Here is an 18,207-nt window from a genome sequence, read left to right as displayed (position 1 = left end):
TCACAACGAGGTACCTGATCTTTTCTGTGCGCGAGGCCGACCCATATGTGAGCGTCGTCCTTAACTCAATGTACCCCCTGACCTCCACTTGATCACCGGCAAAACCGTACAAGCAGCCCCCATTTGGCCTCAGCTGGTCAGGGGATAATTGTAACTTTTCAAAAGTCGGCCAAAACATCACATCTGCCGAGCTTCCTTGATCGACCAGCACCCGATGGATAGTCCTTCCCGCCGTAACAAGCGAGATCACAATAGGGTCATTGTCATGAGGCACAACATCCCTAAGGTCTCCTTTGGTGAACGTGATGTCCACGTCGGGTGAGTGATCCTCAAAAACCTCCACTGACATCACAGACCTTGCATACTTCTTTCGCTGCGATGCAGTACACCCACCACCCGAGAATCCACCAGCTATGGTGTGGATCTCGCCGTGAATGGGTACCTCGTGCTGCTGTCCCTCACTGCCCGCCGGTTGGGAACCTGATGATTGCCCCGCATGCTTCTCTAGCAAGTAATCCTTCAAGAACCCACACTTGACCAACTCGGCGAGTTGGTATCCCAAAGCCAGACACGAATTGAGAGAGTGGCCAAAGCTCTTGTGGAACTCACACCACGCATATGGTTTTGGTCCCAACACCTTATCTGTGGTCTTCTCAGGCACTTTGAGCCTGGCGGCAATATTCGGGATGGCGATCAGGTCAGCCAATCCCATCACAAACTCGTACCTCAACGGGCGATTAGTCTCTCTGGGCCGCCCCGGCCCCTTCCCCTTACTCTTCTTTGGGTCATAAGGATGACGCATCCTTTGATCCCTCTTCCCCGCCGCCGCCTCCATCACCCTCTGCGGCTGGATCCTCGTCTGAGCGCGTGGCTTAGCTGGGACCACATTTCCCCTTTTCTCGGAGACTTCGCTCTCAGTGGCAATGTGAGCCACGGCACGTCGCCGGATTTCAGCGAACGTGGCGGGGTGACTCCTGATAAGCAATTCACTAAAAGGCCCAGGCAACACGCCCTTTTTGAAGGCATGTACAAACATTTCTTCATCCTTTCCTGGCAAGCGGACTATCTGAGCTCCGAATCTGTTCAAGAAATTCTTCAGGGACTCCCCTTGGTACTGCCTCACGTCGAACAGATCGTAAGACACCAACGGCGGTGCCTTGTTCACTATGTACTGTTCAACAAACATCTCGGAAAACTGCTGAAACGTGGTAATGTGGCCAATAGGTAAACTGATGAACCAGTCCAGCGCTGTTCCACTGAGAGTGCTCATGAACACCTTGCAGTAGACCGTGTCTGACCCTCCTGAGAGCATCATCTAAGTGTGAAACGCCGTGAGGTGAGCCTTAGGGTCCTCCACCCCGGTGAAAGATGCTTTCACCGCTACCGTATTTGTAAGGACCACCGTGTCCATGACCTCCTAAGAAAACGGCATGGGAAAGCTACGCGGTGGGGATGGGGGTGCATATCTGTCCCTAATCGCACGCTCCTCCCGTCCCTGAAGAGCTTTATGCAGCTCTTCGTTGATCCTGTTGAGCTCTTCATTCCTAGCCTGTGAGGCCACTAGCGCCTCGTGCATTCTTTCTTGTTCAGAACGCGATGTAGCTACGTTCTCCTACAACGTCCTCATCATCTCCATCACCTGCGTCATAGACACAGCGTCCTCTTCGGTTGACGGCGCGACTGAACTGGACCGCGTTGTCCTCATCCTTTCTCAGTAAACTCAGCAACTCAAAGAAACTCCAAACGAACGGTGAAAACTCCGAAAACCAACTGCGACAGCAAGCAGTCGAACAGAAAACACCAAAATTTCAACAAACTCGAACTGTGGTTGGGAATCACCTTTTATACGGCCCCACTGTGGGCGCCAGATGATCCTGCCGGTTGACCTAGCGCAAGAGCGATGCCTCGTCACGATCTTCCTCACCAGCTTTGACACCACGTGCCCTTCAAGTCCACACCACAGATTGTCTCTCTGAAAACCTGAAAACACAAGATGGCGCCTCTGCGGCCGGTGGCGCTCCGACGCTCAAGTCAGTAACAAGAACACCCAAAAACTAAGAGAAAACTATACTCTGTAGAACCGTACTAAAGTGCACTCAACCCAAAACAACGAGTTGTAATCAACGTACCTTTGCAAATGCTGTTAAGTTTACCTTTATAGCTAGGTTTTTTCTCTCTCCAGGCAGTTACGCTTTGGACGCGTGGCTCGCATCCAACCCTGCACGTGGCATCATCTGGGCTGGGGTAGCAGGTAGCACCCAGCCCTACACGTGTCATCATCTGGCGGGGGTAACTTGAGCGTCATTTCTATATTGCATCCAACCCTACATGTGTCATCATCTGGGTTGGAGTAACAGGTAGCATCCAACCCTACACGTGTCGTCATCTGGGTTGGGGTAACTTGAGCGTTATTTCTATGTAACCAGCCGCGCGGCCAAGTCTCCTATTCGAGAAGTAATCTAGCACGTAACACGCTCTGGAACACCACTCGACAAGGCGAGTATCGGATGCAACAAAGTACACCATCTCTGTGATATCGCTTGTCGCAAGTGCCACCCTCCTTATTGCTACGCCATGCATGTTCCAGCTGAGGAAACCTTGCCACCAACGAATGTCCACTCTGGGAATCCCGTCGTTGATGAGCAAGATGTTCCCTCCAACTCATTCGACCTTCACGCCCCATGCTGGCGTAACGATCATCTTTACTGAACTCACATGCTTGAACTTCCTCGCCTGAACCCCCAACAGCTACAACTGAGTTTACTGGGAAATCCGGCGATGTGCTTCTTGCGGCGATGCCAGACCATCTGATCTTCCATTATCTAATACGTCGATGACACACAAACCCGGCGACAACCGACTATGTACACTGCAGAACGCCACTTCCACGAGCGGAGATTATGCTTAATTCTGAACCATTCGTCTTTCTCTTGTCCACGTGTTCTGCTGAGCACGCCCCACATAGTCACGTGCTAGACACGTCATCACACCCGATGACCTGGTCGGTACATATATATATATATATATATATACATATACATACATATACATGTACATACATATACATGTACATACATATACATGTACATACATATACATGTACATACATATACATGTACATACATATACATATACATACATATACATATACATATATATATATATATTTGTATCTATCTATCTATATCTCTCTATCTATATCTATCTATCTATATCTATCTATATCTATCTATCTATCTATATCTCTTTATCTATCTATATCTATCTATATTTATCTATCTATATCTATCTATCTATCTATTTATCTATATCTATCTATCTATTTATATATCTATAGCTAAATATCTATCTATCTATATCTATCTATCTATATATCTATATATTTAAAAAAACATTTAATTTTTCTTTGAAGGAAAAATCAAATAAAGATAAAGATTGTTATAAGGGATGTCTTCATATTATTCAAAGAAATAAAATTGTTGTCCACGAATATCTTCAATAATTAAATTATAACAATAATAAAATTGTATAGAACATATAATTAAAAAAAAATTGAAAAATTACAATTTTATTTTTTATTTTTTATTTTTTTATTAGTGTATTCTTATCAAGATTAAGAAAAAGTAAAATAACTATGTGATTGATAAGTATTAAATTTTATTTATTTTTCATAAGAAAAATAAAAATTGAATTACAAATTGAAATAAATAGAAAAGTAACAAAAAACATAATGAAAGTGAAATAAAAAAAAAGTTAAAAAAATTGTTTGGTGAGCCACAAATTTTTAGTAGGAGACACGGAAAAGCTAAATAACTCATATATACTTATTTATATAATTTTGTTTCGGAGGATACTTAACCATAAAAAAGTCGTTTTCAAAACAAAACTATAATATCATTCTTAAAATCAATTATAAAAAACAAAAGTTTTATATATAAATATAATATATTTGTATTTATTAAAATAAATTATAAATTTATATTTTTAATATAAATATACAAATAATAATATTTTATTTGATTTTAAATATTAGTTTACATACAATTTATCCTTTATTCAGATTATTTACATTTCCTAAGTATTATATCTGAGTATTATATAGGATCAAAATTTTAAATTTATTAATTTTATAAAGAAAATAAAGTAAATTGATGAGATATTTATGGAATTTTACTTAAATTCCTATTATATTTTAAATGAATTAAAGTAATTATCTATCAAACCACGTTCTAATTCAAAATTTAATTTAACTTATTCTTTTCAAATAATAAATGTTATGTCTCTAAAATAGTTTCTTTCAAATTTAATATCAACTCTTTTTTATTTAAAATTTAAGTAATTATAAAATGACAAAATAACAAAAATAAAATAATAAAATGAAAATATTGATAGAATGATAAAATGAAAATAAATTTGTATACACCAAAACCAGTTATAATGAAGAATTCTCTTTAAATATTGGTATAGATTGTTCAAATGTTACTTTAAAAAAAGAATTTCAAAATTTATTACAAGAAAATAATTTTAGAAACAAAAAATAATTAATCATTTTATTAAGTAAATTATATATTATTTTAAAAATTTTAAAAATTATGAATATTTAAAATAAGTTTTATTATTAATAAATAATGTTTAAATTGATATCTAATTAAATAATTAAATATTAATTTAAAATTTATTTTAAATATTAATATTTTATAGTCTCTAAAATAATATATATTTTAGTTAATAAAATAATTAATTATTATCTTTAAAATTAGTCTCTAGTTAATAGTTTTTTTTATTAATTACAAGACAAATTATACATTTCACCGTCATCCTCTATCTACTGTTGTTTATAAACTATTAAAAACATTTATTATATATAAACATTAATTTAAAGTTATTTTAAAACTTGAAATATTTAATGCATTTATTATATCTCTTACGGTTGATTTGAAATGGAATAAGGGTAAAAATGTGTAAGAAAATATACAAAATAAATATAATTAATTATATTACACACATAATTACGTTGTTAAAAAAGGAAGAAAAATACTTTTTATGGTATACCCATAAAGATGAATGTATTTTTATTACAATAATATATAATTAAATAGTATTAATAAATGATGATGAATATTTTTTTTATTACAAAGAGAATAATTTAATCTTTTACCCATTAACTACCATTTCTCCATTCATTTAATTGTGTGGAAAAAAAAACATAACTAAATCACATCAATCTTCAACTAAAAAAATAAATAATTTATGAAGCATATTAGTCTAACCACTATAAACATATATTTAAATTTCAGATACTCATTAAAATTTTATTTTATTTTATTTATTTATTTATTTATATATGAGTGTGTAAAATAAAACATTCGAAATGAACAGTTTTATTAATAGAACAAATCTGAATCTTCCTCGAAAAACAAGGATTGTGAATTGTTGTGACAGTCGGGTGTTTTGGGGATAATCTTGGTCTGAAACCAATCCGGTCTGTTCTTCCCTCACTCTTATTTCTTCTTCTCTCTTGCCTTCCACATTCCTTTCCTAATGCCAAACCCATCTTTTTTTCTTTTCTTTTCTTTCGTTTATTTATTATTTTCATGTCGTTGATGAAAGAAAAACCGTGAAATGCTTCTATTTACTTTCAAGATTTGGTTTCCAAAATCTGTAAAACAATTTTTAGTTCTTGGTCCTCTTTTTTTGGGTGCTTAATATGACAAATTGAGTTCTCTGGTTAATTAGGTAAGACAGTACAGGTGTATCACATATTATGTGACTAATTGATTTTGTTTTATTGTAGGCTAAGTGCATTATTTTGGTGGTGAAAGGAACAAGTTGGGACCTTTGGGTTTTCTTAGCCCGAGACTCAAAATATGTCTGCTTGTGGGAGCAAGAGTTGGAAAAGTGAGAGCAGTGAAGATGGTGCCTATAGTTCAGTGACTTTGGGAGATGGGATATTCATGAAGCTTCGCGGTAGTTCATGGTGGCCTGCACAGGTAGGTGAATTTTCATGTTTGCTCGTTTTCATTGTGATAGTCAAGATACCTGAAAATCACATCAAAATGAAAGTGTGGAAGATCACTTCTATCCCTGCAAAATTAATAGAAAATATAAGGAGAAACATCAAAAGAAACCATGTTTTTAATCTCAAAGCCAAGACTATCAACACATCTATTTTCTTTCCCAAAAATTAGATATTCTAAAATTCATAACTGTCAAAAGTTGCATAAAATTTAATAATCAATTCTTTAATATCTAAGGTATACAAATAAGCAAGCTCAATAGTACAAATGGCTCGCATGATAAGATGATATACTCATGATGGGCAAGGAAGAACTAACTCAAGGGGAAAATGAGAGGTTTAAAGAAGAAGCTTCTCATATTTACAAGAAACATGTAAGGAAGAAAAAGGAAGAAATAATGAAAAGGTATTTTAAGAAAGAGATTTACAATAACAAAGACTTAAAGAATTTGAAAAGAAAATTAAGATGCATACTGTAACTTTTTGGAAGTTTTTAGAATATTTTAGTAGTTTTTTTTTTTTTTAGTTTTTAAGAAAGTTCTGCTGCGTGTTCTTATCTTAGGTGTGAGCTTTCATAATTCTCCTTAAAATTTGCATTGGTTCAAATTTGAGTGTATGTTTCATCTATGTTACACTTTATCCGATTAGGATTCGAAGGTGCCCAGTTTACTTGTAAAATTTTAACATCCTTCACAGACCTGCAAGAAATAGAAAAAGACTTTATAATTTTAAATTCTTCTATAGAAAAAGACATGTAAAATTTAAATAAGGTCCATGATTAATAACTCATAAGATTTTGTTTTTGATATGTTGATGAGAATGTCATTTATTATCAAACTTAATATTATTTATGCTGTTCCAAATTTCATAAATAATATGAGTTATGGCAAATATAAGAATAGCAGTAGTAAACTCGGTCCAAGAACTCCAACAACTTTTCAAAAAGATTGAGAAGTATTTAATTGCAAATATGTAAGTATGCTTAACCAAGGCTATAATTTAGCAGCAAAAAGACATCTACACTTTGTTTGGAGGAGGGTGGTGGAAGTGGAAATGGAAGAAAATGAGGAGAATGAGTTGGAAGTGAGTGAAAAATTAGTAGATTTTAGTGAAAAGTCAGTGAATAGTTAGTGAAAAGTGATTAGATTTGAGTAAAAAGATTGGAGAGGATACTATGTGAAATCTAATTTTTTTTTGTGTTATTTATTAATTGATCGAAATATTCTTTTCATAAAATTAGGAAAGATTTGAATTTAAAATAAAGATAAATGTTTATATATATATATATATATATATGAGAAGAAATTTTCTCGTGATCAATTTTTTTTCTCTTTAACCTACTTGGAATTAAACAGGTATGCATTGTCTAATGCATATAACATTATGTAATAGAAGTTACACAAATTAAACTTCTCCAACATCCATCAATACCATAATTGATTAGACTTACGTGCATAATCGATTATGGTTAGACCCTTGATCGATTAAGGTATACAACCTAATCAATTATGGTAAACAACCTAATCGATTATGGCATCGTGGTTGTACGTAAAATGTCACTAACTCAGTAACAAACCTCTAATATTGTGATTTGTGTCATTGACTGGTGAACTAACCTATCTGACCCACTAGCTAGTAATAAGTTGAACCAATTAACAAAATATTTGATTAATCATAAAATGATTCAAATTAAATTAACCAATTTTCAGCTCAACTTATGAGTTAACCCATATAAATCGGATTAACTCACTCTTACATCCATAAGTACTAGCATGGAATGTTACAAGTACTTTTATTATACAATTATAAAATTATAACGATTAAATAAAGAAATTTTTTATAAGTTTTTCTTGACACACAATATTTTATAACTTTAATATAAATTTAATATTTTCTTGTATTTTTTACAATTATTATAGTAACTATTTTTTAGTTATATTTATTATTATTTACTATCATAAAAATATAGACATAGTAGTTCATATAAACTCTTTATTGATCCTCTTACATGCTTTTTTTTATCGTCATATTAAACAATGCAACGACGGTTATAGTCAGAACTATCAACCATATCCCAATTTTCTTAAAAAAAATATATATTTTGTTGTTTATCTCAATTAAGCAACTTATGTATATGAAATTTATTGCGGTGCTAGTGAAAGTCAATCATATAAACCCTAAATCCTAAACATGAAAGCATAAATAAATAATATATAGTTGAATAAAAAATAATATAATAAAATGAAGTATAAAAAAAGTCTTGTAAATGCCTAAGTGTCAATAATTTTAAAACATAAAATTCACGAGTGAAAAATAAAATTAAAAAACTATAGAAACTATTGTAATATAATCTTGTCTAATTTGTTGTAAAAATTTGTCTAATTTGTTGTAAAAATGAATAGATTGCTCATGTTATCTCAAACATAATTTTTGTATTCAATCTCAAATAGAAAACTATTGACTCGATACAAAATAAGTAAAAAATTTATTGAAATTACAAAAATATTAATTAAATTATAGGTGAGTAAGTAAGTGAAACTTAATGGGTTGACATTTTTTTGTTTGTCACTCTAAGTTGTTGGTCACTTTTTAATTTATTAAAATAAAAATAAAAATAAAAAGTGTTTAAATTTTTTTATAATATTTAAAAAATAAAAATATGTAATAATGTAATTTAAATTGAGTACTTATAAATTCAGTATCAAATTAATTATAATGGAGTAATTTAATATATATATATATATTATTTTTGTCAATTTATTTTAATAAAAAATATTTTTTAATTAATTATAAATTAAATCTATTTTTAATATATATATATATATATTAAAAAATCAATATAACAAACTTAAAATAAAGTATAAATTGACGCACCAATCAAAATCCTTTATCGGACTTTCTTAGTATTCTGTCGCAACCTACTTTTAAACTAGGAACCGTTAAATCTAAAAAGACCAGAATAGAATTGATAACCCATTTTACCAACCCTAAATCCAACCATGACCCAAATAAATATGACACACAAGTACCCCATATCTCTAGTTTGGACCCTCATATATGACTAGTTTATATATAAAAACAAAACTAGAGTCTAAAACAAACAAAATATTTGCGATATCCCCAATAGAAGAATCTGAAGTACAAGGAGTCTAAATTTAGAATTGGGAGTCGTATATTGGTAGAAAAAATGAGGTGAATAATATATATATATATATATATATATATATATATTAAGTTAAAAATTATCTTGAATTTTTCAGGTACATTTTAATATAATACTTATTGATTAATATTTTGTTTTGTTTTGTTTTTTATTAAATTAAAATATTTTTATAAATCAATTGTTAAAATAGATAAAAAATTTCAAAATTATTAAAATAAGTAAATTGTGTTATTTAGATTTCAACTAGTGCCAAAAATAGTGTGAAAGTGACACAATTTTAATTAAAATCTAATTACATTAATTAAATAGATTAAGTTGTGTTATCACATGACATTCATTTTAATAATTTTAAAAAAAAATTATCTATTTCAATAATTCATCTATTAAACTACTTTATTTTGATAAAAAAATCCAATATTTTACACATTTTTGTTTCACAATCTATTGTTAATATGAGAGAAGGGTTTTATTATTGGGTGTCTTTCCCCAAGCAAATTATTTTAGCATACATAGGACAAGGAAGTCAGCACTTGAAGTTATATAATCATGACGCAGTTGATTCGTTAACATGTCATATTATGTAACTTGGATGTATATGGATTGTTTGCCAATATTGGTTGGTTGTATAGAAAGCTAATCATACACTACAAGTTTCCAACTACCCACCATCATTTTCCTTCTTTTCCATTACTCAAATCATTATTTCTACGAAAAAAATACCCAAGAGGCACGATGATAAGTGCACCACCGTTAAATTAGCACCAAGGAAGAAAATTAAATTACCACAGTCTTTTTATTGCTTTGCTGAATATAAAAGCACTACCTTTTAATTACAAGACTTCAACCCGTAGAAGTAACATGAACTTGTGGAAAGTTCACTTGAAAATATATCTAAATCACTAGTTATATTGGACATCCTCATCTCATCCGACTATTATTAGTATATTCTCGTCCTCATCTAAATACAACGATAAGTTAACTTCTTAGGACATCTTCATCTTAACAATATTCTCGTCCAAACAGGTTTAATTGCAAAGTTTCAATGGAATCTGATGTATTAATGTTAGTGTGATCGCAACTAAATGAATATAAATTTTATCTTATAATAAAATTAGATTAAGTTGATTTTTTAATAAAGTAGGTTAGTTTCAGAAATTATATACAAAATTATTATATAGTACAAAATCTTTAACTTTGTAGTATTTGTATGATTCTGTTAAAAAGGGTAAGTAATAAATTTTCTGTAGCATGAGTTTCGTTAGCAAATCTTTTTCATTTTTCATGTGTTACAGAAAAAAAAAAAAAGTTTTGTTGTGGTTGAAGAAACAAAGTCCAACAACATTCTGAGAAGCATTTTTTCACATGACTATAGTTTGTGTTTTTATGTTACCTAACTGATAGGCTTATGAGTCAGTTCATTACCCAAAGTTGTTAATTTATATGAGACCCTTCTGCTTTTTAGCTGTCACATGTTTCTCTTGTTCACCAACTAAGCCACCGTCCTCATCACACAGTCAAGCTAAATCAGTATTAGTTGTTGAAATGCAAATTACCTACTCATGGTTTATACTTTATAGGTTTGGGGGAGAATGGTGTTATGCATTTTATTACAAAACCTTTATATGATTTTTTACAAAGTGCACCCTATTTCTTTTCATTACTAATTATTAGTTTTATACTTTACATGCTAATGATTCAATCAAATTGTCAATTTGAAAAGCATTAATGATAAAGTTCTTTTCATTTATAGTTTAAGAAATTTGTGTATTAAAAGTAGAATGAAATTAAATTGTGTTTATTTTACATTTATATAATTGGTAGTGTATCATACGTTTGTTTATTTGAAAAGTATGATGTGTAACCAACACATACACTCTTATAAGTTAATGAAAATATCAAATATTATGTTCTAAATATTTATTTGTTAATATCTAATCGTATTTTTTCATTCAATGGCATATCATTTAAAAATTCCTTTAAATTTTCAAATAAAATATATTAATGATTATATAATTTTTTTTTTCATTTTAAGGGTTTTTTTACTTATATGAATTAAACATATTAATGATTGTATATAATTTTTTCCATTTAAAATATTTTTTTTTTAAAATTAAGTTTATGACGATTTACAAGTCCAACTCTTCTTTAACTCTCATTTATGGTTTATAATTTTTTTCATTGAAAAAAAACATCATTTAATTAAAAATTACTAATGTTATTCTACATTTTGCAAAAGTCCACTTAAATTATCAATTAAAATGCATTAAGTGATCATGTTTTTAATTTATGGTTTTGTAAAAATTTGTGTTATAATAAAATAAATTTAACATTCTCATTCAATACGGGAGTATAATATGTTTGCTTATTTGAGAATATTACATGCTACTAGAACATTCTTTAATATTCTTTGTAATACGCACCTTTATACAACTAATGATTATAAATAACTTGCACATTTTTATAATTTTTAACAAACTTGAACGTGTATTATAAATTCTTATGTTGACTTTATTAATAACTATTTGTTCTTGACATAACGTCTGATATAAATATCAATAATTAATAATATTAAAACTTTGTAATATCAGTGTATTAAAATTAAGTTTGACAAAAGTGATATACTTTTAAATGTTCTGGTTACATGATTAATTATATAGTTAATGTTTTGTTTGGCCTTGCCTAAAATTAAGTTTCATACTCCAACAGAAGGATTTCCCTTTTATAGCTTTTCTCTTAAGCCTTTTTATGCAGATATAAAGGAGTTATGCAGATCTCATCTATCAAAAGAATCTGAAAACTACGTTTGTCATCAAACAAAAGTCCAAAGAGTCAAATCCTAAGAAAAAGACGATGGACTTCACTTATCACTTCCTGTTCTTGATGATGCTGCAATTCCTCGTGGCTCTGGGAGCTGATACCAAACCAGGTTTCTCTGCTTCATCTCACCCTTCTTCTGTTTTAGTTTTTTTACTATGTCCAACAAATTAAAAGCAGAAGAGTAAAAAACTGCACCAGGATTTATATTAATGAAAATAATAGCTATTTGCTAAGATATCTGAAATTTTTCAAGGGACTAATTCAGTGTGTGTCATCCCCAGGAGTACGATTGGATATTCAAGATAAACATGTAATCCACTTCTGCAATGGATTCTTCTCTACGTAGATATATACATTTTGTTTATTATTTAACCATGGGTTTTTTGCAGAGGCTTAAGCCATTTGTTTTTGTCTGTAACTCTATTTGTTCTGCCCAGGTGATAATGGATAATGGCATAGTCCAGGTCAACTTATCAAATCCTGGAGGGATTGTCACGGGAATTCAATATAATGGCATCGACAATTTGCTCGAAGTTCTTAACGAAGAATACGACAGAGGGTACAACAATTTAATTTCAAATGTTATTTAGAAAATAGTAAAAGAATAAATTAATAACGGCAGAAAGCTCTCTTCTAGGACAATTCACAAACAGTGAACACGCAAAGAATAATGTCCAATGAGAACGAGCTAGCTATTTTGTTGCTTGCCTGCATCCGAATCTGAAATCATAACCTTAACATTACTTTTTATATAACCCATTGCCAATGCGTGTAGGTACTGGGATATTGTATGGGACCAAGGTGGAGAAAATAGAACAAAAAAAGGAGCAAAGGGAAAGGGTACATTTGACAGGTTTGATTCGCGGACCTTGTATATTTTTTTATTTTTTTAAAAAAAGACAGAAAGAGAAAAAATATATTATAAAAATATTTTGAAAATAATATGAGTATTGATTAATTCAATATATACAGAATGGAAGCCACAAATTTAACGGTGATAGTGGAAAACGAGGAACAAGTAGAGCTATCTTTCACCAGAACATGGAATGTCTCTTTTGTGGGGAAACTTCCGCCACTCAATATTGACAAGAGGTTCTTCTACTTTCAACCTACTACTCTTTGATTTTGGAGTTGCGTTTTGGAAGCAACATTACTGTGATATGATGACGAGGAAGAGGATTTTGTGCAGGTTTATAATGCTTCGTGGTTCTTCTGGGTTCTACACCTATGCCATTTACGAGCATTTGAAGGAATGGCCAGCTTTCGATCTCGACAATACTAGGATCGCATTCAAGCCTAGGAAAGAGAAGTGGGTAACTTTTGTTTTAGTTTGTGGTTGCTTAGAAAAGAATAAAAAGTGAATCACGTGTTTTGTTTTGTTTATCTTAGAGGTTCTTTTATTGGACAGGTTCCATTACATGTCTGTAGCAGACAACAGACAAAGATTTATGCCTCTGCCCGATGACCGAATACCCCCAAGAGGTCAAGTTCTTGCCTACCCTGAGGCTGTGCGTCTTGTTGACCCCGTGGAGCCTGAATTCAAAGGCGAGGTATGCTTTTGGTTTATCTATCACCAAACTTACAAAATAGTAAACATTACTTCATTTGGGTATCTAATCTCTTTTCAGTTAGTTACCAAAAATATATGATTTTGAAACCACCACGTTATTTTCGGTTTTGAAAAAATTGAATAAAATCTGTTTTTTTTAATATAGTGAGTCAATTTTTCCCCTTTTTTACATTTATTTTTAAAAAATTATAAATATGAAAAATTGTTGATACGATTTTATTGTAAAAAGTCATGTTAAAATAACACAACTTCTTCTACATGTCAAAATAAAGTCAGTGAAAATTTAAAATGGTTACAATATAGTCGTGATAGATTTACAAATATAGTCGTGTCAAATTTAAAAGTTTTCACTTTTTATTTACAATAGAGTCATGTCATATTACATGACTATAAAGGACTTTAAAGACATATCCGTAGTTTTAAAAAAAAACTTTATTTTGATAAAAAAGAACAAAAATTGCCTTCCTCCTTTGATTAAAATTCCTAGATTGTGAGCCCAAAAGTCCAAGATATTAAACCTCAAAGTTATTTTGGTTTATATTGAAATCAGGTGGATGATAAATATGAGTATTCGTGCGAGAGTCGATACAATCAAGTTCACGGCTGGATGAGCATTGATCCATTGAATTCCACTGGATTCTGGCTAATTACTCCAAGCTATGAGTTCCGATCTGCTGGACCCCTGAAGCAATATCTTACTTCTCATGTTGGCCCCACCACACTCTCTGTAAGACTTTTTGCTAACATTTTTTTATCACTGTATTGTACTTTCTCATCTTCTTTTTTTGGTTCAGATCAGAACAAAATTCAATTCTAAATGAATCAGGTATTTCATAGCACGCATTATTCAGGGACGGATCTGATAATGCAATTTGGACCTAATGAGCCGTGGAAGAAAGTCTATGGCCCCATATTCATATACCTTAATTCTCTATCTAACGGGGTTAGCCCAATCAAACTCTGGGAGGACGCCAAACAACAGGTATGCCACTATTATAATTTTCTCTTTAAAATACACACACAAGCTTTGCTTTAATTTTAACTGATTAAACATTTAAGATAATTCGTGGTCACTTGCTTGTTTTCAAAAATCATTTTTCAATCAATATCATTGTTACAATGCTAAATGTAGCCACCTTTAGTCTAAGAGGGAAAAATAAAACTGCAGATGGTCAGTGAAGTTGAAAGCTGGCCCTATACATTTCCAGCTTCCAAGGACTTTCTCTCATCTGAGGAACGAGGTAAAGTCCAAGGTAGATTGCTTGTCCGAGACAGGTAGGTCACTCTAGTACTTTTGTCTTGTCACTCAATCGTAAATGTATCAAGTAGTTATTTAAATGCTTATCTCAGAATTACGAGTCACTCCTGCAGAATATTAACTTAAGTCACAGACACATCATTCATTTTTCTTAAAGTATCAGGAAGATTGACTATATAAATGACGAGTATTCTTCTTCATCTTCACTTTTATTCCACGATGGTATATTCATCCAATAGCTAAATCTGTATAGGATTGTCAGTGATGCATTCATCCCAGTTAGTGGTGCTTATGTGGGACTAGCAGCCATAGGAGATGTTGGATCTTGGCAACGAGAATGTAAGGTATCATTTAAACTAATTCCTTGTAGCATTTAAATAAACAACAGCAACATATTGAGCCACTAGAGGAAAAAATAATGACACTTGTAATTATTTCTTTACAGGGTTATCAATTTTGGACCATTACTGATGATAAAGGCTATTTCTCAATTATTAACGTACGACCTGGGGACTATAATCTTTACTCCTGGGTCACTGGATACATTGGTGATTATAAATTCGATAAAATCATCAACGTAACTTCAGGTTAAACAAATTTATGAAGCTTCTTTAAAGTTCCAAAATATATTTTGTTTTAAACTCATTAGGCCAATGTTTAAATAGGTTGTGAAATTAATGTGAGTGAGCTTGTTTATGAGCCACCTAGAGATGGTCCTACGTTGTGGGAAATAGGCATCCCTGATCGTTCAGCTGCTGAGTTCTATGTTCCTGACCCAAATCCCATGTACATTAACAAACTCTATGTCAACCATACAGACAGGTTGCTTTCCTTTTTGCCCATTTCAATATAATTTGCCATAACTGCTTGGTTCATGTAACCTGTAAAAGTTATTTGTTTTTTTATCCAAATATTATATCGTTGAACTTTCATTTTAGAGAAAAGTAAAGTTTGTGTCCCTATTACTTGCAGGTTCAGGCAATATGGTTTGTGGGAGAGATATGCTGATTTGTATCCAAATAAAGACCTAGTTTACACTGTTGGCGTTAGTGACTACAAAAAAGATTGGTTCTTTGCTCAGGTTAATAGGTGAGTTTTTTGGCTTTTCTTTTGCTAATGCCAATATATGTCTTCTATTCATATTTATTGTTGGTAACTAAACCAAAAACTCACATCATGAAAGCGCACATATTATCATTGGAAAGTTTGTTTCAATTGTCTTAACTAGAAGCACTGTCTCAAAAGATGTCCTGTCTCTCTCCCTCTCTGATTACTGTCTCAATTACTTTCTTGGCAGGAGGAAAGATAATGGCACTTACCAAGGAACCACATGGCAAATTAACTTCAACCTTGATCGGGTGAATACCAATGGAAGCTACACATTGCGAGTGGCTCTGGCATCTGTGCATGGTGCTGAATTACAGGTATAAAACTCTGTTCAATAATTTTGATATTTATCTCACTAACAAGGTTTTGTTTTTAAATTTTGGGAGGGTAGATTCGGATAAACAAATTAGAAGCAGATCCAGCTTTATTTTCAAGTGGAGTAATTGGAAAGGAGAATACAATAGCTAGACATGGAATTCACGGTTTCTACTGGCTATTCAGCATTGATGTAGACGGCACTCTTCTTGTGCAGGGGAACAATACCATCTTTTTAACGCAACCAATGAACACAAGTCCTTTTATAGGAATTATGTACGACTATATTCGTTTGGAATATAAACGCTGAAAATCGAATTAACAATTCTTCTGAAGAATATTCAGTTCAAAACTCATTATTGTGTCAACATATACTCATTTCAAAAACCTTTTTTCTTCTTTTTTTCCTCCTTGCATTCTGTTTAGTGGAACGCATACAACTTTTATATTATATTTTTAATATTTATTTTAAATTTATAACAGTATATTAGTAAATATGTATGCAAATATTTATAAAATAATAATAAATATGTATATTTATATAGTCAGAGTCAATCTATTGGTATCTGGTGGAAGTTTCTACTCAGTTTATCTTCAATAAAGGACCAGATCTACCAGCGCCAAGGACAAAACTCATACAATTTCTTAGGGATTTTTATTGTCTTTTTGTTAGAATTAAAACTTTAGTTCAGTCCCCACTGTGTCTAAATTCAATGATTCTGATAGAAAAGAAAGCTAATAAATAATTTGATTGATGTAATAAATTTTATTTTTTTTAGAATTATATATTAAATAAATTGATCAGATATAAATTAATTTTAATTAAATATCAAATTATAGTATTATTATTTTTCTAATTTTATTACTTTTATTACTATAATTTTTTTATAATTTTTTTATTTTATAAATTTTTATTTTTTTTATCAGCAATAAATTATTTATTTTAATTATATTATTTTTATCATTACTATTATTGTTTTATACATTATTATTGTTAATATTTTTATTATTATTATCATAATGAAAGTTCTACCTTTCGCGAAACAGACTACTTAGTATAAATATATTTAATAAAATCTACTCAATTATATTTATTATCTACAAAATTAATATCCATTTTACATGATTATATTTAAATACTTATGATAAAGCATCGTTCATCCATCTTAAATTTTTAAATAAATGATTTATTTATATGTGATTACAAGATTTGTTTAATTATACTAGTCATCTGTAAAATTAATATGCATGCATGATAGTATGTAAATATTTATAGTAAAGCATCATTCATCCATCTTGAATATTTAATTAAATGATTTACACTTGAATTATTTAGTAACATTAACATGTTTCTTTTACTATGCTCACTAACAAATTTTATTAGTTAATATCAAATTTTATTTGTTAATATATTCATTTATCATGTAACAAGTTTTATTAGTTATTATAATGATTGAACATTGTGTGTTGACACTTTATAAAGATAATTCATGTAGTGAAATATATGTGTATGATTATTAGTGTGTGAAAATTCGTCAAATCAATTTAAATCATGTAATGAGAAATAGTTAAATTAACTATTTTATTGTGCTTGGTTTTATTATAAAAATACCTGTTAAATTAACTATTTTATTTTGCTTGGTTTTATTATATACAAACAAAAATTTATGTTTGTTGGAAACTTCTCTTTTCTACACCTACCACATGGGGATTATTACTGAAAAAATTGGTATTAATTTATTTTTAAAATTAGGTGTAGTAATAATGTAAATAGAACTCTTATGATTTTGTTACAAAGATTTTAGTTAGAAGAATCGAAAAGAAAAATCGAAAACTAATAAGCATAAATATATGGAGATTTTTATTATCTTATCTCACATGTCTTAATAAACAGTATTAAGGAACACACTATTAATTATGTAGTTTAGAATCAACTACCCTACTCTTTGTTTTCTATTTAA

The 18,207-nt window shown here is 30.8% G+C and overlaps 1 protein-coding gene across 1 annotated transcript; it reads left to right on the top strand.

Annotated features, from left to right (window-relative positions):
- Positions 1–5,837: 5,837 nt before the first annotated feature.
- Positions 5,838–16,602, top strand: LOC137821079 (uncharacterized). The gene is made up of 17 exons (XM_068625496.1): positions 5,838–5,990; positions 11,931–12,105; positions 12,278–12,306; positions 12,434–12,555; positions 12,772–12,849; positions 12,969–13,088; positions 13,186–13,305; positions 13,405–13,546; positions 14,117–14,293; positions 14,393–14,548; positions 14,735–14,841; positions 15,078–15,168; positions 15,270–15,411; positions 15,490–15,646; positions 15,797–15,913; positions 16,122–16,248; positions 16,323–16,602. The coding sequence occupies exons 2-17, from the start codon at positions 12,030–12,032 to the stop codon at positions 16,554–16,556; spliced, it is 1,995 nt and encodes a 664-aa protein (XP_068481597.1). The 5' UTR covers positions 5,838–5,990; positions 11,931–12,029; the 3' UTR covers positions 16,557–16,602.
- Positions 16,603–18,207: the final 1,605 nt, after the last annotated feature.

The sequence above is a fragment of the Phaseolus vulgaris genome, chromosome 9, assembly GCF_000499845.2.
Source record: "Phaseolus vulgaris cultivar G19833 chromosome 9, P. vulgaris v2.0, whole genome shotgun sequence".
Classification (NCBI taxonomy): domain Eukaryota; kingdom Viridiplantae; phylum Streptophyta; class Magnoliopsida; order Fabales; family Fabaceae; genus Phaseolus; species Phaseolus vulgaris.
Note: the sequence above shows the minus strand (reverse complement) of the source record. Positions and strands in the feature narration are given on the sequence as shown.

Excerpts from the sequence above, each read along its gene's own strand:
- LOC137821079 (XM_068625496.1), top strand. The coding sequence starts at position 12,030 with ATGGACTTCACTTATCACTTCCTGTTCTTGATGATGCTGCAATTCCTC. Across the intron at positions 14,842-15,077 it reads AGATTGCTTGTCCGAGACAG|GATTGTCAGTGATGCATTCA; the intron begins GTAGGTCACTCT and ends AAATCTGTATAG. Across the intron at positions 15,647-15,796 it reads TATGTCAACCATACAGACAG|GTTCAGGCAATATGGTTTGT; the intron begins GTTGCTTTCCTT and ends TATTACTTGCAG.